This window comes from Euwallacea fornicatus, chromosome 13 (genome assembly GCF_040115645.1).
Source record: "Euwallacea fornicatus isolate EFF26 chromosome 13, ASM4011564v1, whole genome shotgun sequence".
NCBI classification, from domain to species: Eukaryota; Metazoa; Arthropoda; class Insecta; order Coleoptera; family Curculionidae; genus Euwallacea; species Euwallacea fornicatus.
In genome coordinates this window covers 4,674,360-4,699,345 of record NC_089553.1, presented here as the reverse complement: position 1 = coordinate 4,699,345, position 24,986 = coordinate 4,674,360, and the positions used below count along the sequence as shown (strand labels likewise).

The 24,986-nt window shown below is 39.6% G+C and overlaps 1 protein-coding gene across 7 annotated transcripts; it reads right to left on the bottom strand.

Moving 5' to 3' along the window:
* Positions 1–3,294: 3,294 nt before the first annotated feature.
* On the bottom strand, positions 3,295–23,046 carry Tdc2 (Tyrosine decarboxylase 2). 7 transcript variants are annotated; one of them, XR_010732712.1, is made up of 14 exons: positions 22,877–23,046; positions 19,078–19,302; positions 18,874–19,016; positions 18,309–18,379; positions 18,019–18,255; positions 12,849–13,124; positions 12,508–12,771; positions 11,173–11,338; positions 11,041–11,111; positions 6,621–6,823; positions 5,703–5,726; positions 4,473–4,556; positions 4,306–4,423; positions 3,462–3,601 (listed from the first exon to the last, which is right to left on the bottom strand). XR_010732712.1 is itself a non-coding variant. In XM_066289199.1 (13 exons), exons 2-13 carry the CDS (start codon positions 19,299–19,301, stop codon positions 3,454–3,456), a joined length of 1,911 nt encoding a protein of 636 aa, XP_066145296.1. In that variant the 5' UTR covers positions 19,302–20,653; positions 22,877–23,044; the 3' UTR covers positions 3,295–3,453. The 7 variants fall into 7 exon arrangements, 5 of the variants coding, with proteins under 5 accessions (XP_066145296.1, XP_066145295.1, XP_066145297.1 ...); XM_066289199.1 differs by lacking the exon at positions 4,306–4,423 and having other exon boundaries at positions 3,295–3,601; positions 19,078–20,653; positions 22,877–23,044; XM_066289198.1 differs by lacking the exon at positions 4,306–4,423 and having other exon boundaries at positions 3,295–3,601; positions 22,877–23,043.
* Positions 23,047–24,986: the final 1,940 nt, after the last annotated feature.

Genomic DNA, 24,986 nt, shown 5'->3' with positions numbered 1-24,986 from the left:
ACAAGAGCTGTTCCGTCATCAGTTCAGAATCAAAGCATTGTCGAAGACGAAACTGACGAAGTCCATCTACAAGGACGCTCCATTGCCTGTGACCATGAGATTAAAGTCGTTTTGTTAGCAACGCCTCGTGAAGTAAACGCAATGAATATTTTTAGGTCGTTGAGAAACCAGACTTTGTTAATGAGGTTCACAATCAAGGACATTGTAGGATCATTGGATGGTGTGGTATTACGAGCAAACATCTAATACGGCTTCAGTTCTATGGAGCCATATCGAACGTTAGGTATTATTTCAATTTTCTTCAAGAACGACTTCTAGTTCTGCTGGAATATCTTCCCCTACATATAAGGCGCCTCCTTTAGTTTCAACACGATGGTGCCCTAACTCACAAAGCTCGTATTGTGCAGCAATATCTAAATCACACTTTCAAACAAAACTGGATTAACGGACTCGCGCAGTGGCCAGGAAAATCCCCCGATTTAACCCCGATGGACTTTTTCTCGTGCGGATTTCTTAAAAATAACGTTTATAACAGTTCTTCCAGGTATTTGGAACACTTAGAGAAGAAAATGGGAATCGCCTGCAATTCGTTGCCGCAGAAAAGCTTCTGAGATGGAAGTTAAGAGCAGACTTAAAATGTGCCTCGCGAGAGGGGGAAATATGTTAAATTCTTTCGTTTAAAAGATCTTAGTCCATCCGACCTCAAAACGAAGTTAGAATCTACTCTGGGGAATCTGATCCTTCGTTAACAACCGTAAAGTAATGAGGGGCAGAGTTTAAACGCGGTTGTACCTGTCCCCAAGACGAACTGCGCAGTGGCCGACCCGATGAGGCGATGGCGTTAATGCGTTGGATGCACGTGGGGCGATTTTTATTGACCGTTTCCCTAATGAAAAAATAATAAATTGAAAATATTATAAAAATTTATTGCAGCATCTAACGAAAAAGAAAGTCTCCTTTCATCAAGACAACGCACCGGTCCACGCTTTTGTCGTCGCGACGGTCAAAATCAATCAACTTGGTTTCCTCGCCCGTCCTATTCGTCAGATTTAGTCTCTCTCAGATTATTTTCTATTTCCCAACGTGACAAAGTAACTCGGCGGAAAGAGTTTTGCCACTAGCGAAGAGGTTGAATCCGAGGTTGATGCCTGTTTTGAAAAGTTCGAAGCTTCCTCCCATCAAGGCGTAGAAGCCATCGAACATTGTTATGAAACATTGAAAAATTATGAAATGTTTTCTTAAATATTTGTTTTCTTTAAGCCTTAAGTCGGGGGATTTTTGGGACTGTCCTCGTACGTCGCGGACACAAATTGCAACGATATACATGATCTTTCGTTATCATAAAATAATTATTATAGTCCCACCACCATCTAAATCCGGCAAGTGGTCGTGACATTGGACACGGCCCAGCTGACAGAGTGAGGTTTTGCTTTATTGCAAAAGCTATTTTAAAAGACAATCGGATTTCGTCATTATGACACGCCCAATTTGTGATCGGAAATTACGTGGTAGGTGCCACTCCGGACATTGTTAATCAGGAAGCCGAAGTCTCTGGACTTTTTCTTAGCTAATCCTTTTACCTACGGGTATATTATTAGAACTGATACTTCCGGAATCGTATTCCTAAGTCAACTTTCCGAGAAAAAGTATCCTGCTTAAGTCGATTATTAATGATCACCGATCGCGCATTCTCGACTCGAACCTCTGCTGCGTAAATTATATCAATTGCATTATATATAGTTTAATTCGATTTAATTTAATATAAAATTTAAAATCGACCGTTATGATGACTAATAAATGGTGGTGGGGAGGAAGGATGGCAAAATCTGCGCGAAGTTGAGCGGGAAATTCGAAGGGCCAGGAAGAAACCGCCAATGGCGTAGGGGGCGGAAGTTTGCGTGAATGCAAATGGCTCTGCCTCCATGGAAGCAATTTTTTTTTACTTTTCTTATATTTGGACCTAAATGGAAATTGGAGGCTGCAAGTATCCCAAAAACTATCGAAGCAAGAGGCGAAATTTGAAAAAATATTTCAAGTCCTGCCTACAGGACGCCTCCTTCGGTTAGAACCATATGAGAAGATTTTTTATTATTAATTTTACGGAAAAAACTTATTATTTATAATATGTTTTCATGACAATTGCGCAATCCCAATAGGCAATCAGGGCATAACAATTTTTACTTCACTAATGGAAAAAAACAAAGGGTTAATAATTTGTATAACTATACAGGATTATTTACTTTGGTTTTAAGTCGTTCCATTAGTGCCTCGACACAGCCACCCTCTCTTTCGAAGAGTTCAATGAACCTTTTGACAAATTCTCTTAACACTCTTAATAATTCGTTATCACAGTTGCGGGTAGATTTTCTGTTTCAAGTAACCCCGTAAGAAACAATCCATAGAGGTCAAATCAGGAAATTCAGCGGGCCAAAAATATTTAAACGTCTGCGATTGGCCATTCCATTAAAAATATTTTGGGAATCATCTTAGCAGGGCTAAATCTAACACGTACCAAACTTTACTGTCAAAAAACGATTAAACATTTTGAAAGACAGACATTAGCGAAATAGCTTAAAATTATAGTAAATAATCCTGTATAGTCACATAAATTATCAACTCTTTGTCTTTCCTATTAACAAAGTAAATAATTGTTATGCGTTAATTACCTGTTTAAATTGCGCAGTTTTTATGAAAAAATATTAGAAAACGAAAAGTTGTCTTGGTTTGAATAAACAACTGGTAAGTGTGCATTATTGAAACTAACAATGTTAAAATTTTCTATAGCAAAATTCATATTTTTAGGAAAGCTGGAATGCGACTTAAAAAAAAATTAACATCCGATCATTTTATTTTAGGTTTAAGATTATGATAAACTTTTTATGAAGAAAAACTTTTTTTTATAAAATTAATGACAAAAAAAGTTTTCCATATGATTCCAACTTAGGTAGACACACAGTAGATCCAAAATTGTTAATTTTAGGGGAACGTGGGGACATAGCGTGGCCTTCTCATTCGGTATTTATAGCTAAAAATTCGCAGTAAAATCTAATATAACAAAGGTGACATATTTCTCTGTTAACTCAGGAAAACCGGATTTTTCAATTGATTTCAAAAAGTACTTTGAATTAGCTTATGATCAGGTCTTTACCCAGCGAAGCTTTGTGATGTCCGCAACACCCACACGGGAAATTTTGCGATTTAACGAAACATGAGCTCGACTTGTTGACTCTTTTCAAACCTGACTGGTTCGAGAGTATTCAAGAAACCCGCATTATGCTTAATGAAAAACCTGGGTATTCTCGTTACAAGGTATAATGTTATACTTGATGATTAATGTATTATTTAACAATATAGACATGCACATATTTATTTTGCATAACACTGGAACGGAAACACATTTAGATTCACATTTTTAAGCCATACAGATCGGCAGGAATTAAATTATTTTGTCGCTTAAGATATCAGAGAGGATTTCCTTGATGATGCTGGCGACCTCTTTGGCGACTTGTTGTCTCTCTCGGGGGATGGTGATTGTCTTGGGGATGTTGCCCCTCCCTTTCCCGACGCCTTTAAGCGGACTTTGGTGTCCAAATGGCGAAAACTGAAAATTGACTCAAATCACTACGCCACCAATAAATGAAATCCCCGTCGTCCATCACAAAATGTTTCACCGAAGAAGTTGCTTCGGCGCTTGAGAGCTAAAGCGATCGCATAATTTCTCATTTGACTTTAAAAATTACTCAATTCAACATCGACATTCATCATAATACATTTTAACTCATTGATTTACCTCGGGCGATGAAGGAAATTTATCCAGGAGCCGTGCAATGCTCACGACTTACCATACCAAATAAATCATTATTTTATTGAGTGCATTGGATCCCATTAACGAACACTTTTACATCATTAATCTTACGTCACTAATTCATGACGCCTCCGTTTTAAATATTATGCCATGTTTTCATCAAGCACGAAATAAATTTATGTTATTTTTAATATTTTGTCAATATAAATAATTTAGACTAAGATCTGTTGAAAAATGGGTTGATTAATGATGCAAAACAGGATTTGGTTATTCCAATTCGTAGAACACTTCTAAGTGATTCTGAAATTAGAAAATTGTATATTTTTTCGCAACAATCTGAGTTAGTCAGAATATTCCATAATAATTATATTAATGAAGCAATATTTACAGAAGGAGCGCATAAAAGAATAAATAAACCACATCGAAAATTCCTGATTACGTTTAATCGGTTAATTAAATCGATTAATCGGTTTCTGGGTAATTTTTCAAATGGGTCAAACCTCGAAATCGTTTTTAGCATCTTCTGGATCATTTTCACCTCCCCACATTTTAATTTGTTTCCTAATTTATGGGGATTATAGTTCAGCGCCTTTAGGACGTTTGCTTCGGCCTCAAAACCTAAATTGGCAATTATATCATTAACTTCCTGTGGCAATTAAAGCCTTACCGAATCGGAACGTTGCTGCCGGACCCCTCTTCGGTAATGCCTTGAAAGAGGAACGCCAGAGGCCAACTAATCCAGGAGGCGCTCCTGGAAATAAGAGTCCATAAAGTTAATTCATCCAGTTTAACATCTGGACTGTAAGTTGGCAAGTAATGGTGCGATAAAGTTTATTGGGAAGTTTGAATAATTACAGCAGATGTCCTATTCGGGGGGGGGGGAGGCTCGAGCTATCTAAATATTCAGATATCTTTTGGAGATAGGAAAGGAAGATCATAGAACAATGATTATTTCAGCTTTCACAATTCAAAGCGCGTCGATTTACAGCTTTTAACTATAGGTGTTCATTATGGTCTCTAATCGATGATTCATGAGGCAACTGATGAGTTCTAGATCTAAATAAACAACTAAGATTGTAAGTGTTCGGGTTTATATTTACTTTTTGCTCTCGTTATTAGGAGAACTTAAGGAAAATTCGCTAAGAATTTTGACATCTCGCCCCATTCCGTGATTTGTTGTTTCAAGCTTCTTATGAACATTTAAATTTGTTATTAATCAACGTTGAAAATGGTTAATTTCTCGAAAAATTTTAAATTCCCAAGAATGCTTTGGAATAAAAACGAAAACGCATCGGTTGTCAGTATTAATGGCGTCTCCGCGTTTCCTCCCGTTTCGCTCGCTAAAAATATCAAATTTCAAATGAAAACGTGGAAAGAATTAGTGAATATTTGTGTGCAGTTCAAGAAGAATTAAATAGAAACATAACGAGTGTTTGTACGGGACCGGGCTCGGTGGAAAGTAGATAAAATTCGCCCTTTTAAAAGTCGATTTTATTTGACAATACCGGGAATATCGTCTCGTCTACGTTCGGGTCTCCGAAGTCGCACGATTGCCGAGTGGCAACCCTGGAATGAAACGAAAACGTCATGGGTGAACGTGAGACCAGTCAATGTAGTGCGTGCCATATCGAGGATGTACAGTAACTGAAATTCCTCTTGTCAACGGCCAAAGAATGACAGTTTTTTTGACGAGGGTCCAGATCGGTGGACATTTGGAAAGGTGGAACTGAGGTACGTTAGTAGTGTTCGATCATTGTGCTCGATTTTATCGTTTTGTTGGGATTACAAGCGATAATTGAAAAAATTGTGTTAGAATGCGAGAGGTTTTTTCTTCGACTAATCTTCATTGGCCGATCTCTTCTACGTATGCTTGACCTAGCTCTATGCAACTAATTACCTTTTGAACGAATGCAGGGATTGCCTGAAACATCAGAGGAAAAAATTATTATGCAAGACACTGTATTTTGATATACGAAATTCATGAAGATTGGACAAATTTGCAAATAATAATTTTTTTTTAATTTCGTCAAAGCGGCACTGTATAAAATCGTTCACTTAAGGGGCCTCGTTTCGCAACTAATTACATAAAGAAAGCAGGGGGACAACTTTATGTCACAACTCGGTTGAGAAATGGGACTAGGAACAACAACGGCCGCTAGTTTCTGTGGTTCTACACATATTGTACATGGCGCGCATTCGATGTGTCCAAATTTGGCCTTTTTCTTGTGATTTCTGACTCGAACAGCAAAATTAGAAAAAACCGTGCGCGAGACTCGTTGAAAAATACTGCTACTCGTTACGGAAACTGAGCATTTCGTAACTGATTCCATCGATAGCTATTACAATTTTAAATCAGTTTTATCGGTTTCCAAGCAACATGAATTAAATTTGACCATCGCATCTTCAACTGTTGTAACGTCATTTTAAATTTCCCACACGCAGCATGTCACATCAGAGAGGTCAAATCAAATTAATTGTTACTTCCTAAATTCGATACCTATATCAGCCTCTCCATACATAGATCGATTTGATGCTGCCTACTCCCAATACGATTTAAATCCTTTAAATCACGTGGGTGGACAGTCAGCGCAATACTTCTCACCACGCGGTAGTTGACCATACTTAACAATATGTTTGTAATATGCAACAAGGCCCTTGAATTTCGAATATTCGCGCTATGTATACAATATTTTAAAGTAATATGTATGTTGAACTCTCGACCGTTCGCATTATCATAAGGAAGGTATGCGCACTTACGGTGTGCATTCAGTAGTATTTTTTACTTAAACTTTAAAATGAGTAATGTGCAACTTACGTGGGTGGCTGGACCGTGATGTGATTGTCTGGCGATTCGGCCGAAGGCTGAGTCAAGTGTCTTCTTGTAGATGGTAAAGCTTTCGCGATAGAGGGGTTGTAGATTTTGGGGTCGCTGACCATTCGCACAAAGAAACTCCGTTTCTGGGCCAGCGTTTCTTTTTTCTTCCGTTCCAGGAGTTCGTATACTTCGTCATGAAGTTCCTGAAAAATTGCAAAGTGGAAATATGAGTTTTATCTCAACGACGCATCGTCTCCTGTTCCAAATACCCGTACAGTGCGTTCGATGCGCGGTTGGCCAGCGTAAACGGGAGAAAACTAGCTCGTTCGAGAAAACAGTTTCACAGCGTACAACCTTACGTGCGGTTTTTTAGTTGTTTCGAAACCAGCGAGAATTACCGAATTTCTTTTCTGTTTTCCCCCAATTTAAGGAAAGGAAATAGCTGGAGGACTTTTCCTCCTAAATGGGCGGGTTCGATTGTCGTTTCCGCGCTGAGATTTGGCGTTAAAAGATAAACAATAACAGCTTCTTATAACGAAATTACTTAAAAGAAGTAAATTTCTAGAAAAGCGTGGATCCTTAGCTGCGAATAAAGAAAGTAAAGAAAGTATCGTATTTGAACGCAACAAGTATCATCGGTGCGATGGCCTTCATTACGTGCTCTTCCAATATATACAGGGTGTCCCACAAGTGTTTCATTATATTTCAGTGGGTAATAGTACATTGAAAAATAATATGACTCCCTATATAAACCATATTCCAATAATGCTTCATTAAGAAGATACAAGGTGTTAAACTTAAAACACACCTGGAATATTTCAACGTATCGGAGTATCAATGAACAGGCGAGCTCAATTATGTATTGAACAAAATGGCCACCAATTTGAACAATTTCTATAATGTTATAGCAAATTAATAATATTTAAAACAAACTTAATATTATTAAAACCATTTAGAGAATATCGTGCATATAGACGGTATTCAATTTTTTACTGGCAAACGATACGTCGGACGAAAAAGAGTCAAGTGAGCATTTTTCTTCTAAACGAAATTAAACTTCTAAAAATAATTTTTATTTTGATAAAAAGCAGTGGCGCACCATATTTTTCTTTAAAAATGTGCTGAGAGGTGTCCGTACGCACGTCACTGGTGAAACGAAAAATAGCCCTTTTGCATAAATAAATGCCTCTACATTAACTCTCAAAACATGCCAAATTTCACTTACATATCTCAAACGGTTTTGAATATATCAATAAAAGTTAGATTTTTTAAGTAAAGTTTAACACCCTGTATCTTCTTAATGAAGCATTATTGGAATACGGTTTATACAGGGAGTCATATTATTTTTCAATGTACTATTACCCACTGAAATATAATGAAACAATTGTGGGACACCCTGTATATATATATATGTTATATTTTTAAAAGCAATAAAAACATCATTTTAATAAAAAAAGAAAAAACATCCTCTTTGGCGCTTGCAGCGCTCTTCCAACGCAGATTACGCTGTCCTTACGCGGCTCGCCCACATCATGTCCCATTTTTTTATTAGATTCACCCTGTACTTTAGACTGCCAACTACACTGCAACGTAACGTTCTCGTTTCTCTCAGATACGTCCCGGGATTGTCTATTTTATTTAAACAATAGCGATTTTGGATCGACAAATACAGACCACATACAGTCCTCGAGGAGATAATTTTCAAGTATTGCCATATGCAGTATGCATACAACGGAAATATGAATACCAGTTTTAAAAGCCTTTTGCCTCCAAACGAATGTGTAATTCCTAGAGGTTCTATTTTGTTTGCGTTCATCGTTGACCATTGCCCAAGGACTCGCGACCACTTGAGCATTTTCAGAATTTGGCTTAGAGTATTTTCCACACCTGTTTAAATTATTATAATTATACGAACAACCATAGAATCCATTAGCACGTTAGTTCGTTGCTTCAAATCAAATTCCTTTAGCACTGCGTTGTTTTGAAATATGTTTTGTTTGTTTTAGACATAATACGGAGTTAATGAACGTACAGGGTCTCGTGATGGTGCGGCACGTTTCCTCAGGTTCTATTCCAATAAAGTTGACAATAGTTCCCTTCCGCAGGCTCACATGGCAGATAAACACGCATTTTCGGAAATCGTTTTTTGCGTACGGGGCGACCCCAAAAAGTGCGGCGACATAAATTTTTTGCTATTTTAAACGGAACTCCCCCCATTTTTGCGTAATTTTCGGATTTCTAGTAAAATTTCGAGGTCAGTTAAATGTGTCCTAATGGTCGCTTGTGGCGCCCCCTAGAAGAAACAACTAAATCGTTAATAAATTTGAATTTCGTATCCTAAAACACCCTCAAATATGAAATTTCGTGAAATTAACTCAAATAAATCGAAAGATATTAAAGAAAATGTGATTTTTTTTTCAACTTTAACACCTTGTAGCTCTATAATTATCAACTTTTGGACTGAGGGAAGTTTAGTTAAATCGACTTATTTTCACTCAAACAATCTGCGGTATTCGAGGACACCCTGTATACGGGATACCCTCGGCATTCGGATGTGTGAGACCCGTTGGTTCATCGTATTCTCAGAAATCGCGCCCATTTTTTTTTATTACGAAATTTGTGGCGTGCATATTTTTTAAAGCGGTTCAAACACTAACAAACATGGTAAACCGTTTATTATTACGCCACATGGTTTGGGTTATCATGAGTAAACTGAAAACCAACTGCGTTTCGAATCATCAGAAGTCTGCGTAACTTCGAGCACACTCTGGTATTTTGTCTCGTTGTTCGGACTGTTGAATTACTCGAATTTAAAGTAATTAATTATTGCGTTCGTGTAGTTTCACCTCGCAAATAAACCGCTGCCCAATGGAGATGGTACCGACCGAATTTTAGTACCAAATTTCGAACTTGAAACTTCAAAAACGATTCACCCGACTTTCTTTGATGGGACCGTGTCGGATGGGGCCACTCCTTGACTAATTCATAGAACTATTTACATATGTCTCATACGGTCAAAGGTGCTTTGGTACAAGTTCTACGATGTGTAATTCTTAGAAAATATTCCCATGCTATTGGATTTTTATACAAGTTGTCCCCGATAAGAATGTACCCTACGGAGATCTCGTAAACCATGAGAGATAGAGAGGCGGTTAAATTAGGGAAAAGTTGCGTCTTTTTGTGTTCTGCAAAACCGTGTTTTCAAGTTTCGAAAATTCCGAATGGATCCGAAGTTACTTAAGAAAAGCCAATTTATTCCGATTCCTTTTTTACCATTTTCTGACATTATTTTACAACACGTGTTAAAGTAGATTTGATGCTCTCATCGACACTTTTTTCCTCCACAAGCAGCCATTTTCGGGCTTGCCATCGGACGTTTTGTTTCTGCGAAACCATCATCAGCTTTGTTTCTTAAATAGCCAACAAATTTTATTTTACGTTCAGAAAATTATACTTTTTTTTTCTTAATCCAATGATATGCGACACTTATGATCTGCTAAATGGTTTAGTTTCAAAAAAAACGAAAAATAATTTAATTTCCACTAAGGGTCGCGTAAATTCGCCCCCGCGATCTTCCGATGTTACACCAATGGACTTTTTCATTTGAGAATTCCTTAAAACTTAATTTTACTTTAATATTTCTCAAAATGATGAATTTCAGGTTGCATAAGAAAGATCGCCACAAAAATTTCGAGAAATTGTCAACCGGCGTTGTTTGTGCTTTAGAGAACGAAGTTGGAATATTTGAACATGAAAAATAACTTAAAAAGATTTTTTAAATTTTACTCTCGTGTTTGTTAAGTGACGGATTTAAACAAATTATTTTCAAGGCCCTTCGTGATGTGGAATAAACTTTATAAAAATAATTTTACGTTGTAAAAATGTCGTAATAAGGTGACCTGAACATTTTCCTTACAAACTAGACCAAGTTTGCATCAAGACACACGTAGCGCCTTTAATGAATTTTAGACTTATCTAAAGGGATGAATTTGCTACAATTTTAATTAATGAATACTCTTTTTTACCATTACTTGGATGTCCTGCAATCATTTTTGCAAAGTCCCTGAAAACCTCGGAAATGCAGGAATAAAACAAAAAGATGAAAGTCGCCCGAGAAAGTTGAAAATCGGCACGTGGGCAAAAAATTAAAAATTGAGAAACTTTTCTTCTGCAATTTTTCAAAACTTGAGAAATAGTGGCAGATCGGAAGGTTTTAAAGAAAAATTAAAATTTCTCAGTTATAGTCAGTTATTTGTGTTTCGATTCGTGTGCTGTTTCTCATCATCCCTGACGCACGACCCGAGGGCAAACTCAAAATCTACCTAAATTCATAAGTAAAAAAACTTCCCCGTGTGACGCAGACTTTACGGGTCGCACTGCACGTGAGATCCGACTTCAAACATTTTATCTCGATTTTTACCTGTTCCTTCTCGGCCGCTTGCATCTCCAGGAGGTCTTCGGCGAATTCACAGATGACTTCCCATGCATGATCTGAGAGGGAATTTGACGCGTTTTGACATATTAATTAGAAAATTCATTATTTTGCTAATACCTATGTCGTTCTCGGTGGCTTCATGGGAAACAACGCAAAACCTTATAACATATTTATCATTCACGCTGGCTGGCACCATATGTAACTTTCCAGAAGCATTTATGTTACTCAAGAGTTTCTCGTTTAGTTTGTCGGGTCCCTTCAGTCGAAAGCAAACTAGTCCCAACTAAAATTAATAAAATTAGTTTATGTAATAAATTGTCGTTTCTTTCGAAATTCAGCGCGCTGAATTCGGGAAAAAAATTCTTTGTGTAAATTCACGCATCAAGTACGATTCATCGTCGACGTATTCGGACGTAAAATTACATTTTTACGCCATGGAACGTACAATAAGTGTAAATTTTAACCGCCCCAGGGCGTGAAAAATACACAATAACGTCAAATTTATTTTTAATCTTTTCTATTGCGCAGGTAGTTCTTGACCATTGAGTCGAGATGCTGTTGGTGCGGTTGGACTATCTTTTCCCGAACTTAAGTAGGGTTAATAACGTTATCGTCGATAATAATGGTTGTGACGACCATTGTTGAGTGAATGGTGTAAGCTGGTGGTCTCATTACGGCCCGATGTGAAATTGCTCCTGAAAACGGTAATACTGCGGTGGAGAGCCTTTGTCAGGTCAGTTCGGCCTATTGACCAGGCAAGGACAAACCATTCAAGTTTTCCGCGCAAGGTAGTTCAGTACCCTGTGGACGAGGCGGGTTTGAAATCTCTTTATAATTTTTCATAATTATATATTTATCATCTTGTCAAATTCCATCACTAGAAGCAATTCACTGAACCTCAGATGACCTCTGAGAATTCTAAGTACCGATGGAGGCAGAACCTTGCAACCCTCCATCAATAAGTACAAAAAGTTGTTGGCACTTCAAATTTACTATGTTTAGCGTTTCTAAAGTTAATTTTGATTTGCAATTAAATCGAAATTCAATTTGTCAAAAGCAACGCGGCTGTCAAAGGATGCCCGGTGCGGGCACTAGTGTCATGACGTCACACAGCGTGTCGAATCAGTTACAGGCATGGCCGAGTCCGGGTATAACGCGAAAAATGCGATTTTCTCATTATTTTTATTAACTTTCCGATATTGTTAATTGGTTTCCAATATTTGGGGATCGATATTTCAACCTTTATAATAGAGTAGGCACAGGGTACGAGATGGGAAATTAGAATCCCTTTGGTTTGGAACCAAAGTCTTCACGAAGCCCGTTAGCGAATATCGGTTGACGTTAATGGACTCACCGCTTGTGATTATTAAGAAAAAATCTATTCCGAATGGCTTTTTACTCGATAATACAAAGATCGTTGGTCAACAAGCAGTCTCAAGGGCTTCAACTCACCGTCACTTCGTTACAAATCTCGAACCTCTTATCCTTCAAAACCAGACCCTCGAACCGCTTGGCCAATCGAATGTGCAATCTGATGTACTTCTGTAATCCAGATATCCCATAGCTTCGCAAGACGAACCATAGCTTCAAAGATCGGAACCTCCTGCTCAGAGGAACGCCCCAGTGACGGTAGTCTATGGTAGCGTCGGAGTAACCGTGCTGTAGGTACAGGGGATCAACAACTAGGGCTGACGTTAGTCGGATTCTGTCCCTGACCTTAAACCATTTCAGTTGAACATCGAAATAATTCAGATGAATTATTTATCTTCGCCTATCGGACGGCTTTAACTTACCCACATGGTGGAGCAGTCAAAATTGGTGAGGAGCCACTTATTAGGGTTGGTGTTAAACGAATCTGCAAATTCTACTCCATCCAGAAGGTACTTTAATTCTGGGCAAATGAACGCATTGCCGGCGTAGGCTGCGTCCACGTGAAGCCACACCGAAGGGAACTTCTGACAAACCACTCCGATTTCGGGAAGATTATCGAACGAGCAACATGAAGTGGTTCCGAGGGTAGTTGATACGAAAAATGGAATGAGGCCCATCGTTTCGTCCTCTTCCATTGCCTGCAAGGGCGGTACTCTCGTGTGTGTGTACAGGCAGAGCCAGCCAGTTCTTTTCGTGTACGTATTGCGGCTCCAAAATAGACCCTCACTCCCTCTTCTCTCCTCTCCCCTCTCCTCACCCATCTCCTCTTCCCTCTCCACTCCCCTCTACCCTCACCCCTCACTCCTACTACCCTATCCTCTCCCCTCAATCCCTCTTCCTTTCACACTCACATCCCCTCAACTCCTCTCTCCACTACACTCTCCCCTCCACTCTCTACTCAACTCTTCCCTCCACTCTTCCCTCCACTCTTCCCTCCACTCTTCCCTCCACTCTTCCCTCCACTCTTCCCTCCACTCTTCCCTCTACTCTTTCCTCTACTCTGCCCTCTACTCTTCCCTCCACTCTTCCCTCCACTCTCCCCACTACTCTCCCCTCTACTCTCCCCTCCACACTTCCCTCCCCTCTCCCCTCCCCTCTCCTCTCCCTTCCCCTCTTCCCTTCACACTCACATCCTCTCAACTCTTCTCCTCTCCACTACAATCTCCCCTCTCCACTACAATCTCCCCTCTCCACTACAATCTCCCCTCTCCACTACAATCTCCCCTCTCCACTATAATCTCCTTTCTCCACTACAATCTCCCCTTCACACTCACATTCCCTCAACTCTTCTCCTTTCCACTACACTCTCTCCTTCACGCTCACATCCCCTCAACTCCTCCCCTCTCCACTACAATCTCCCCTTCACACTCACATTCCCTCAACTCTTCTCCTCTCCACTACAATCTCCCCTCTCCACTACAATCTCCCTTTCACGCTCATATCCCCTCAACTCCTCTCTTCTCCACTACAATCTCCCCTTCACACTCACATCCCCTAAACTCCTCCCCTCTCCACTACAATGTCCCCATCACGCTCATATCCCCTCAACTCTTCTCCTCTCCACTACAATCTCCCCTCTCTACTACAATCTCCCTTTCACTCTCATATCCCCTCAACTCCTCTTTTCTCCACTACAATCTCCCCTCTCCACTATAATCTCCTTTCTCCACTACAATCTCCCCTTCACACTCACATCCCCTCAACTCTTCTCCTCTCCACTACAATCTCCCCTCTCCACTACAATCTCCCCTCTCCACTACAATCTCCCTTTCACGCTCATATCCCCTCAACTCTTCTCCTCTCCACTACAATCTCCCCTCTCCACTACAATCTCCCTTTCACTCTCATATCCCCTCAACTCCTCTCTTCTCCACTACAATCTCCCCTTCACACTCACATCCCCTCAACTCCTCTCCTTTCCACTACACTCTCTCCTTCACACTCACATCCCCTAAACTCCTCCCCTCTCCACTACAATGTCCCCATCACGCTCATATCCCCTCAACTCTTCTCCTCTCCGCTACACTCTCTCCTTTACGCTCACATCCCCTCAACTCTTCTCCTCTCCACTACAATCTCCCCTCTCTACTACAATCTCCCTTTCACTCTCATATCCCCTCAACTCCTCTCTTCTCCACTACAATCTCCCCTCTCCACTATAATCTCCTTTCTCCACTACAATCTCCCCTTCACACTCACATCCCCTCAACTCTTCTCCTTTCCACTACACTCTCTCCTTCACGCTCACATCCTCTCAACTCTTCTCCTCTCCACTACAATCTCCCCTCTCCACTACAATCTCCCTTTCACGCTCATATCCCCTCAACTCTTCTCCTCTCCACTACAATTTCCCCTCTCCACTACAATCTCCCTTTCACACTCACATTCCCTCAACTCCCCTCCTCTCCACTACACTCTCCCCTTCACACTCTTCCCTCCACTCTCCCCTCCACTCTTTTCTCCACACTCCCCTCCACTCTTCCCTCCACACTTCCCTCCACACTTCTCTCCACACTTCCCTCCACACTTCTCTCCACTCTTTCCTCCACTCTTCCCTCTACTCTTCCCTCCACTCTTCCCTCCACTCTTCCCTCCACTCTTCCCTCCACTCTTCTCTCCACTCTTCTCTCCACTCTTCTCTCCACTCTCCCCCCATCCTCCCCTATCCGCTCACCCCCACTCTCTCCTCCATTCTCCCCTCACCCTCCTTTTTCCCCTCACCCTCCTTTTTCCCCTCACCCTCTATTCTCCCCTCACCCTCCTTTTTCCCCTCACCCTCTATTCTCCCCTCACCCTCTATTCTCCCCTCACCCTCTATTCTCCCCTCACCATCCTTTCTCCCCTCACCCTCTATTCTCCCCTCACCCTCTATTCTCCCCTCACCCTCCTTTATGCCCTCACCCTCCTTTCTCTCCTCATCCTCCATTCTCCCCTCACCCTCCATTCTCTCCTCACCCTCCATTTTCCCCTCACCCTCCAGTCTCCCCTCACTCTCCCCTCACCCTCTCCCCTCCCCTTTATTCTCCCCTCACCCTCCCCTTTCTCCTTCATTCTCCTCTCACCCTCCCCTCTCCTCTCACACTCCCCTCTCCCCTCACCCTCCCCTCTCCTTTCCATTCTCCTCTCACCCTCCCCTCGCTCTCCTCTATCACCTCACCCTCCACTCTCTCCTCACCCTCCCCTTCCCCCTCTCTTCGATTAACTTTTTAAAGATATTATTTATTTTTGTGCACGAGCAGCGTTTAATAGGCGAAAAATTACTCTGTTTTGGCATTTGTATGTTTTTCGAAGTACTTGTGACGTCACCGCTACAACGAAATGAGAGATTTTTCTAATTGCAGGATGTGTCAAGTGACACCGTAAATTAATAGTGTTTCGGAACTACGCTCAATGGTGTAATGCGCTTCAAAATCGATCGACTGGTTTTCGAAAACGGAGACCATAAATGGAAAAAAATCTATGTAAAAAAAATTCAATACAAATTCAGTTTCGCGATACATAAAAAATAAAAAAGACGTCTTTTGTCAATGGGAAATTCATTTAATTAAATGTTCAAAATGGGAAAATTGGCACAATTTTGCTGCTGCCAACGAATTCCTGTCTTATATTAACGAAGGTTTGTGGGTTAATGGATGCGCAAACTACTGCACTTCGACGTTTTTATACCAGTAAAGAACTAATTTACAACGATCGGACTTGCAACTGCTCACAGAAAATTATGAGGAAGAATGTTATGATTCCAATGGTTCGTTTGGCGCGGTTCCATCATGTGGTCCTCATGGGCTCGACTCGTCCATCGTGTCAGGCAGTTTTGCACGGAAGAACACGACGCGATAAGAAGATAGCCCGTTGACGATAGAGATAGCTACGTTACTCCTGACATTTTATAGAAATAATCGAAGGCTGATTTGTATTGCATTTTTGTGACATTAATTTTTATCTGTTTTTAGCTCTTGTTCTTAAAAACCGATTAATCGATCGTAAATTGTGTTACACTATTAAATTTGCTCTTGAAATACGTTTCATCTGAGGTGTCAATTGACTCATGTTTCAATAAATAAAAAAAAAATGGGTCGTTTTGCGCTATAGTAACATTTAGAAAAATTAACAAATGACAAACAGAGGATTTTTTGTTCTATTTTATGCTGCGTTCGAATTTTTTTAAATAATCCATTAATCAGTTAAAAAAGGTAACAGAAGAGGGGTGAAAATTCATAGCCGCACGTTATACGAGGTACTAGTACCATTAAATTATCGTACAGGATGAGGTACGAGGGGCTCCACAGGATGTCCCATTTTTGATGGGTTTATTAAGAAACCCGGCTTAGAAATTAAGATATTTAAAAATGGTTCACTCAATACAGTGCTACTTTTTCCAGAAATAAATTACGGTGTAAGTAGTTTTCTCGTAATTCTCGAACGTGGTAAGTTGTCAGTTACCAGCGTTTTGCCAGTTAAAAATTGTCAAATTTCCTAGGATCGGTTTAGCGTCGTCAAGTTCTCTACGAATTGACGAGAGTTAACATGCGCACTTTAAGCCCGGTTAAAATAAGTGCAGTGTATACAGGGTGAGTCGTGAGGAACTGCACATGCTTCTACCATGAAGCACGATTACTAAGAGGAATACCGAATGAGCATTAAGAAGTTGCTCGTGTTTTTTTATTGTCATACGGGGCGTTTTACATGGGTTGTCGAAAAACATCCTTTGGCTGCGACCTCGTAATGCGGGCGTGCTCTTTTTTCGTTTTCTAGTGAAAAAATACACTGTTGCGCATGAGCAAGATAATACGTTTGGAGTTCAAAAAATCCAGGACAGTCTTCGAAAAATTTAGCAAAGCGGATCTTCCACAGAAGAGAGATGAAAAATACAAATAGACAAGGAGACGACAGTAACTTCAGATGCGGGATAAATTGAAGAGCGATCATTCAATCGATGGCAAAACGATCTAAATCAATATTAATTAATTACCACAGAAATTGTTCGAAATGATCGCCGTTACGTTCTGCGCATAAACGAAAACGTCGCCATGAAGGAAATAATTAAAAAATAATTAAAAAAAAAAAATCAATCAATAAAAAAGGTGTAAAATTTCAATTCCCTGCATTTCCTCAACGAAGCAATTCTCCGGTATCGCTAATGTACCGAACTAATATTAGTTTTACGCGTGGGTTAAAACCCGGCTACAAATAACCCGGACACCCTGTATACCTTCCTCGTCGTTCAATTCCTATCGCGGTATCTTAGGCTTAATCAGTTTCTTCTCAGGCGATTAATCACTCGGTCAAAAACAAGATCGCCACACCCTGTACGTGCGAGTCAGTCGCGAGCATCACATGATCGCCCTCGCACAACGGCAACGAAAATCCCTGGGGAGTATCTCCCGTTTCTAAACTACTTTAATAGTTTAGAAACGGGAGAAGTTCCCCAACAAAGAAACACTTACTTTCATTAAACAAAAACTCGGACATTCTGAATCTCAGCTTTGCGGACACGGTTTGATTTCCAAATATGACCGAAAGCATTTCACTTACCATCATTAAAGTTTTGCCTCTTAGAGACGACTTTTCATCTGGCTCGAGTATTCTTAGCTTCACGAAGCAAATCATGGCTGCCTTTTCCACACAAGAATGGGCCTCTTTCGAACAATAAGCCATAAGTTTCGATAATAAAACACCTTCTTCGACGAAGGGGTGCTGTTGTTTAAGACGCTTTAGAGCTTGGGCCCTCGCAGCCAGCATCGACACTAAGATGCATTCGCTCGCAGAAGTCTGCAAATTTTTTTCCTTTACTATCGAAAGTTGAGTAAATTTCGAGTGTTCACCTGTATGACACCGCCGCCCCTGCTGCCCTCCTTGAAAGCCAGAAATTGATTTGGCAAGCCAATGGCCTTACCTGACAAAGGAAGTTTTGGATATGCGTTTCGTCCAAACTGCCGGTGAAATCAACGCTAACATTTTTAGCTAGAACTAACCTGAACTAACCTTTTTTCCTTCGCGAGGTGAAATCTTGTTAAGATGCCCGGGGTCCCGTCTTGTTGAGACCGGTCGGTGCGGGATTGGCCTCGGGCGCTCTTCCCCTCGTCGCATCCGACCTAGTTGCGGCCGAATGCGCGGTGGGGAAAAGTCGCCCCGGACACCTACCACTCAAATCACCTCGGGTTTCCCTTGGTGCCCACCAGCAACCACGGCAAATCGTTACTTCTGATGGATAGGAAAATCGAAACTAACCTGAACTAACGCTCCAAAACGAGTACCGATGAAGTACGGGAAAAACGCCAAAATGCCTTTTGGCTGCCGAATGATTGAAATTTGGACCACAAAGTGACATTTGGTAGAGTCGGTGAGCAGGTTAATTTTCCCGGCAGTTTGCCTGGAAATTGGTCTTACCGAGCCAATCCAGGACGATAGTTTCCAATTCCGTGCAAGCGGGACTGGCGGCCCAAGAGAAGCCAATGCAGCCGATAGCATCGGATAGCATGTCTCCCAATATGGACGGAAAAGAATTTCCACTTGGAAAATATGCGTGAAACCTGATGACAAACGTTTATCCATTATTTTCCGATATTATTCACGTTGAGGAGCGAGCCTTGCCTGGGATGCTGCCAATGAGTTACTCCAGGCATTATTTTGGATTCCACGTCTGCCATGATACTGTCCCAGTCTTCAGGATCTACAGGGGCATTTTCTGGAATGAGCTTCCGCAAGTAACCAGGCTCGATACTTGGCGTTACTCTTCTAGTATCGATTCTCTGCAGGTAGGTACAGATGTACTCTATCATTTCTTTTCCACGGCAGCGGAACTCATCGCAGTCCATTCTGTTACAAAGCAAGTTAAGTAGGTTACGTGTTATTTATTCCACACAGTTCTCCATTAATTGTGGAGGCAGGAATCAGTGGAAACAGCATTAGAAATATTATTTTCCCATTAAGTCGTGGTCAAATGGAATATACTATTTTTGTTTCGTCCGCAATTGCGGTTAACATTAGTAAGAGCGACCAGGTAACGATCGAAACGACATGAAAGTCTCATTTACGATATATATACATAGAGGATCAAAAGTACCGCATAAAACCATTAGAAACTGAAGGAAATATTTTTCGTGAAAATGCCGGAACGCGGTAAATATTGCTTTTACTTCAGCATTTTTGGACGTAGCAAACGCATGTCTGCGTGCATGTTTCTAGAGAAAAATTCATTTATCTACACGGGCAACCCTGTACACGTGCTTGTTACGTCACAAAATGTACAAAAAAAAAAATCTTTGACGTATCTCGGCGCTTTCATGAAAATATTTCCTTCAAATTTTTAACGAATTTATGTGAGCCCTTCGACCACCCTGTACGTGTAAATTCTCACTCGTCACCTTACTAAACCTCACAGTTAACCACCAATTTTGGCGTTAACGCTACGAAAACCTGAAAGGCTAATCAGGCATTTTAAAATAAAATTTCAACGTTTAACACCCTGTATTTTGAAACATGCAACATTAGCATGAGACACGTTGGATCCAATTGTGATATTTCGGTGTCTCCTATCTCGGGTTTCGCCGTGTCCCATTCCCAATGAACCGCCCTGTATATATAATGTAGTGTGAGCCCTGGACGATACAGCTGCGACAAACACAGGGTGCTACGTTCCTACGTCATGTAGGGATTTATTTTTTGAAAAGCCAAAATTATCATATTTCAGGTTCCTTGACGGTCATCGAACGAAACCGTCACAGATCAAACCAACGGAATTCTGCGTTGTTTACGTGATATTTCTTCCTCGTGTATTTTTTCCTCTATATTTACATGTCCCGGCTGTTTATTTTTCTTATTTTATTTTATTTTCATTATTTGTCCTTATTATATGGCAACAATGGGAATTTTCTGCACTACTAAATCAACGAAATGCTCATTTGCAGTGATGTTATTGTCCTGAAAATCGGTAACTGCCAGGAAGTCCGGGACGGGTAATTCTTCAACTTCTTTTGTAATCGTAATTAAATCGTCTGGAATACAGTAGTTAATTTCGAGGGTTTCTGAGGCCTCGAGCGAAGGGGGTCCTGCTACGGTTCCCCCCTAGCTATCCATCAACAATTCGAAGAGACACAATGGGGCCTATTAGGTGCAGGTGCACACCTCAGATTAGATTCCTCAAATCGTCAAATTCATCATTAAAATCCTGAAATTAAACATATTTCATGATTACCGGACAATGTTAATAATTTTTTTTTTCGTTTCCCAGTTCAATTTTTGTGTTTTCGTTTCTTGTTTTGTGCTCTTAATGACATTTTACCTACTTTTTCTCTCTTAATTCGTTAATTTGTGTGATTACGGGCATATGTGCCTAAATCGATCCTTCGTTCCTGACGAGACAAACAGTTAAGGAATATTTTTCTTCAACTTGTGACGGCATCAAGCCTCGCGCTAACTAGTGTGCAAAATTCTTTTTAATTAACTACTTTTATCTGAAAAGTGTGGAATTGCATAATGTGTAGTAATTTACAAAGATTAATCAATGTGCTGTCGTAGACGGGGGACCTAGGACGGTCCATTGATTAAATGCATGTCACGGGAACGTTTCCCCTATTTTTTCAAAAGAGAGTAATTTTCGGTAATAGATCAGCCAAGCATATGCATTAGTAACATCCGTTTTTTAACAGGCATTCTTCAAACATTTCAAAAGAATCCTATTAACTCCGCGCTCACTAAAACGTAAATTTCTCTTGTAAAATAAAGTGTGAATTTCAAATTTTTGGTACAAAATTCCAATATAAACTATTAAGGAACATGTCACATTTCCATGTTTCAATAATTTTATTAAACTAATTTGAAAGATTTCATTTTTAAAAATTAATTTTTCAGCTATGACGTGTAGTAAGCTTCATAATTTGACGCCTACCTATAATGAATTTTACAATTTGACATATGACGCGTAACGAATTTTACAGTTTGACGTATGACGTCTAATGAATTTTACAGTTTGACATATGACGTGTAATGAATTTAATACGTGACGTGTGGCGTAGATTTAATACTAAACGGGTCAGGAAAATTTTCGCTTACTAATTTTATCCTAAACGTGAAAGTTTTTCGGAAATTTTTTGGTTGCCAAGGAGATCAAATAAACAGTCAGTTTCTGACTGGCTGAAGAACGTGTACGAGAAGCTTTTTTTATAAACTGCATTTGTCCACTTTCATCACTTGTTAAAAGAGTCTTTCGCACAAAATATGAAATATTTTCAATTTTCAATTGACTTGATGCACTTACGATCTTGCCCACGGACGTCCCCTCTATGCCGGACTCCCTGTTTGAGGATGAGAACGATCGAAAAACTTCGGTGGTAATTTGCCGCTAGTTTTCGGTAATTACACATTAGATAATTGAGAAATGAAATTCCATGCAGCTTTCAGACATGTAGCTATCGGGCAAAATTATCGACAATTTTGATAATTACTTGCGCAATTACTCTTGATAATATAACGAAAATTATCATCAATTTTCGTCAGTTTTACTGACAGGGGATGAAACGAAATAGTATATATTCTCCCATAACGAATCAAAATTGACGATGGGAAGTTTACGAACGATTTTCTTCGTAAACTAAGTATTTACTTACTGTCAAATAGCAAATCGATCAAATTATAGTAAAAACCAGCACTAAGGCCAATTACCACACCTAATGCAATTAAAATTGTACAAGACAACCCGCACATTACAGGAAACTTACTAACAGAGAAATCCCGGCTTCGAGTTATACATCATAGATGAAACCTTTGAAAAAATCGGATTAACTAATGGAAATGTCGTGGAAAATCATACGTTATATTGTGAAATATTTTAACCATCGGGCATAATAAAATAACTGTTCATGGAAATTTTACTTACTGAATCATAATTTCTGTACTGTTGTGCAACTGAACGATTTCGTTCTGGCATCCTCTATAGGTCTCCATTAGGGATCGATGATCGCGAAATTTCAGTTATTGGGCAGAGTTCAAATGATAATTTCGCTTTTTCATTCGTTTTAATGTATTTAAATTTTTTTTTTTTTTTTTAAATTTTCGTTTCTATGGTTGATTATCCCATTGTCGAGCCAAGAGTGCGCTTCGCGTTCTGGGCGAGATGTATCGAATATTAGAATATGTCTATATCGTACCATTATGGATTGTGCGAGCCTAAATTGGATTTTATTGAGAGCCAATTTAGGCTCGTAGCTTTTCTAGTGTGTAGAATAGGGCTCAATTAAAAAATCTCTGAATTAAATCGTACGCGACGGAATAAAAAGATCTCGTAACTAGACGCATTGAATGCAAATTTTTTTCTTTGAATTTCACAGGAATTTCACGTTTCAGATTACCTCGAAATCAACCGAAAATCACTTAATTATCGTATTCAATATACCTTTTCTATGTTTCACCCTGAGTTTTGCAAAACCTCGAAAACTTTCGAACTTTTCAGTTGTTTTCAGTACTTCTTTATTTAACTTTCGATGAAAGCTCGCGAATCACTTTTCAAACTCGACGTTTATATCCGAAGGGGTTGCCAGCCACTGGATGATGATTTTCGCCAGCTTTACTTCTTGCGTTCTTGGCGCATTTCCATTTGCATCACGAGCATTTTTCAAGACTCATAAAATTTTTTTAATAAAATAAACGTGCTTTTTCGCCTTTTTCTTGCGGAAAACCATGCGCCCTGTGACGTTTTTGAGAAATCCCGAACATATTCCGTGCAACATACCAACGGTTAAATTTAACAGTTGTTGAGGTATTCGCAATTGGAGTGGCCTGCGAAATCGCCTGATCTCATCCCTACGGACTTTTTTTTATGGGGTCATCCGAGACATAGGGTTTGGTGTTTAAACAAGTTCAACGGTGGGGGAGAGTTAATAAATGAAATTAGTCAAAAAGCCCGGTAAATGCCTCTTCAAATGAGAAAAAAAGCTCTTGAGGATTTTGAATTGTGAGTGGGCCACTGTCAGGAAAGCCACGGGCCACAGTTCGAACAATTTAATGCATTAGATTATACTAGTGTATATTGTTGTTTTTTTAAATATTAATAGTTCTGCCTCTGTTTTTATTTTTTGTAATTTTGTTCCGAAACTGTTCAGTTCGGTTATGCTTCATGAAATATTTTCAGAATTCATCATAAAAAAAAACAAAAAAAAAACAAAAAATTTAAAAACGTCATAATACGCTCAGGATTCTGTAAGAAAACGAATGAAGAAGTACATTTATCTGCTACATGAGTAATCCTGTGTACATGTTTGGTACGTTGAAAAGGGCGGAAGTACAAACAGTATTTGGCGCGTTCCAGCATATTTCCATGCAAAATGTCTCCTCCAATTTTTAATGAATTTATACAGGACTTTTGGTCCTTTTCGCATATAAAACATGTGAGAAAAAAATCAACGAAGCTGGAAAAAAATATCTAATTTAAACGAATATGAAATATAATCAAACCAAAATGACAAAGGAAACACCAAATGCGAAATGCAAAAAGTTATTATTTGTTGTTAATAGAAAAACATTTAAGAAATATATTTTTTTTAGTCGATATTTGCACGCACAAAATTAAGAGTGATTAGTAAAGGAAAAATGTGGAGATTTCAATTCGAATGAATTTTCCTATCGATTTATTTGCCTTTTGAGAAAAAATCGGAAAAAAACCTGTAAAAACCCCACCACCGATGAAAACGCAGCCAATGGAAAGTTTACAAATTGAAATATTTAAAAGTGTATAAAAGATTCTTAATTGTTTAACATTACAGGGGTCCAAAGGGACAAACTCAGAGACCTCAGGGGATTGCGAGCACGCGTTGAACTGAGCATTGAATTGATTTTTTTCAGTAATCGCATGTATTTTAAATGAGAAAGAAAGGTCAAGTCTGCACTTAATTCAGGCTCACGCGCGAGTGTGGTTTCTGAACTCGACTCTCTCTCTATCCCACTTGTCCAAGAAAAAGTAAACTACGAACAATATGAACGATTTTGAACATGTCGCAAACTTGCCAAGAGTTTGTGCCTTTGCGGGATTTTTTCTCTCATTTTCACAATATACAGGGCGATCGATTTTAGAAAATATGTCGACGTTTTAGAGTTGTGTGTCGATTTTGAAAAATTTTATCGATTTTCGACAGTCTCGACGATTTTTTAAACGATTGTCCATTGTGAACTTGAACTTTTCGATGTTTCGTCAATGCTGGGTAACATATAACACGCTACGGGGTGTTTCAAAATAACCTTGCCGACCGCTTACTTTGAGTTCCTGAAATGAAGAAAAGTCCCTGCGAGCATGCGTTCCTTCGTTTTCCTTTCCTGCCCGAAATACAGTGTGGTGAGAATAATTGTTGTTTTAGATTTTTCCGAACGAGCCCGTTCCGACATTAAATATTTTAATGGAAATTGGGAAGCGTGAAATAGGTGTAGATCAGCATTTCCTAAGGGAATATATTGCTTTCATTTTCGCCAGTGGCGTCCCCATTGATGTCACCCTAAACGTCGTGAACGAAAGG

Bases quoted from the DNA above. Each gene is read 5' to 3' on its own strand.
- Tdc2 (XM_066289199.1), bottom strand. From the start codon at position 19,301: ATGGACTGCGATGAGTTCCGCTGCCGTGGAAAAGAAATGATAGAGTAC. The intron at 19,017-19,077 runs GCAAGGCTCGCT...GTTTGTCATCAG, and splicing joins ACTCATTGGCAGCATCCCAG to GTTTCACGCATATTTTCCAA. The intron at 11,339-12,507 runs GTGAGTTGAAGC...TATTAATTTTAG, and splicing joins AGATTTGTAACGAAGTGACG to TTGGGACTAGTTTGCTTTCG.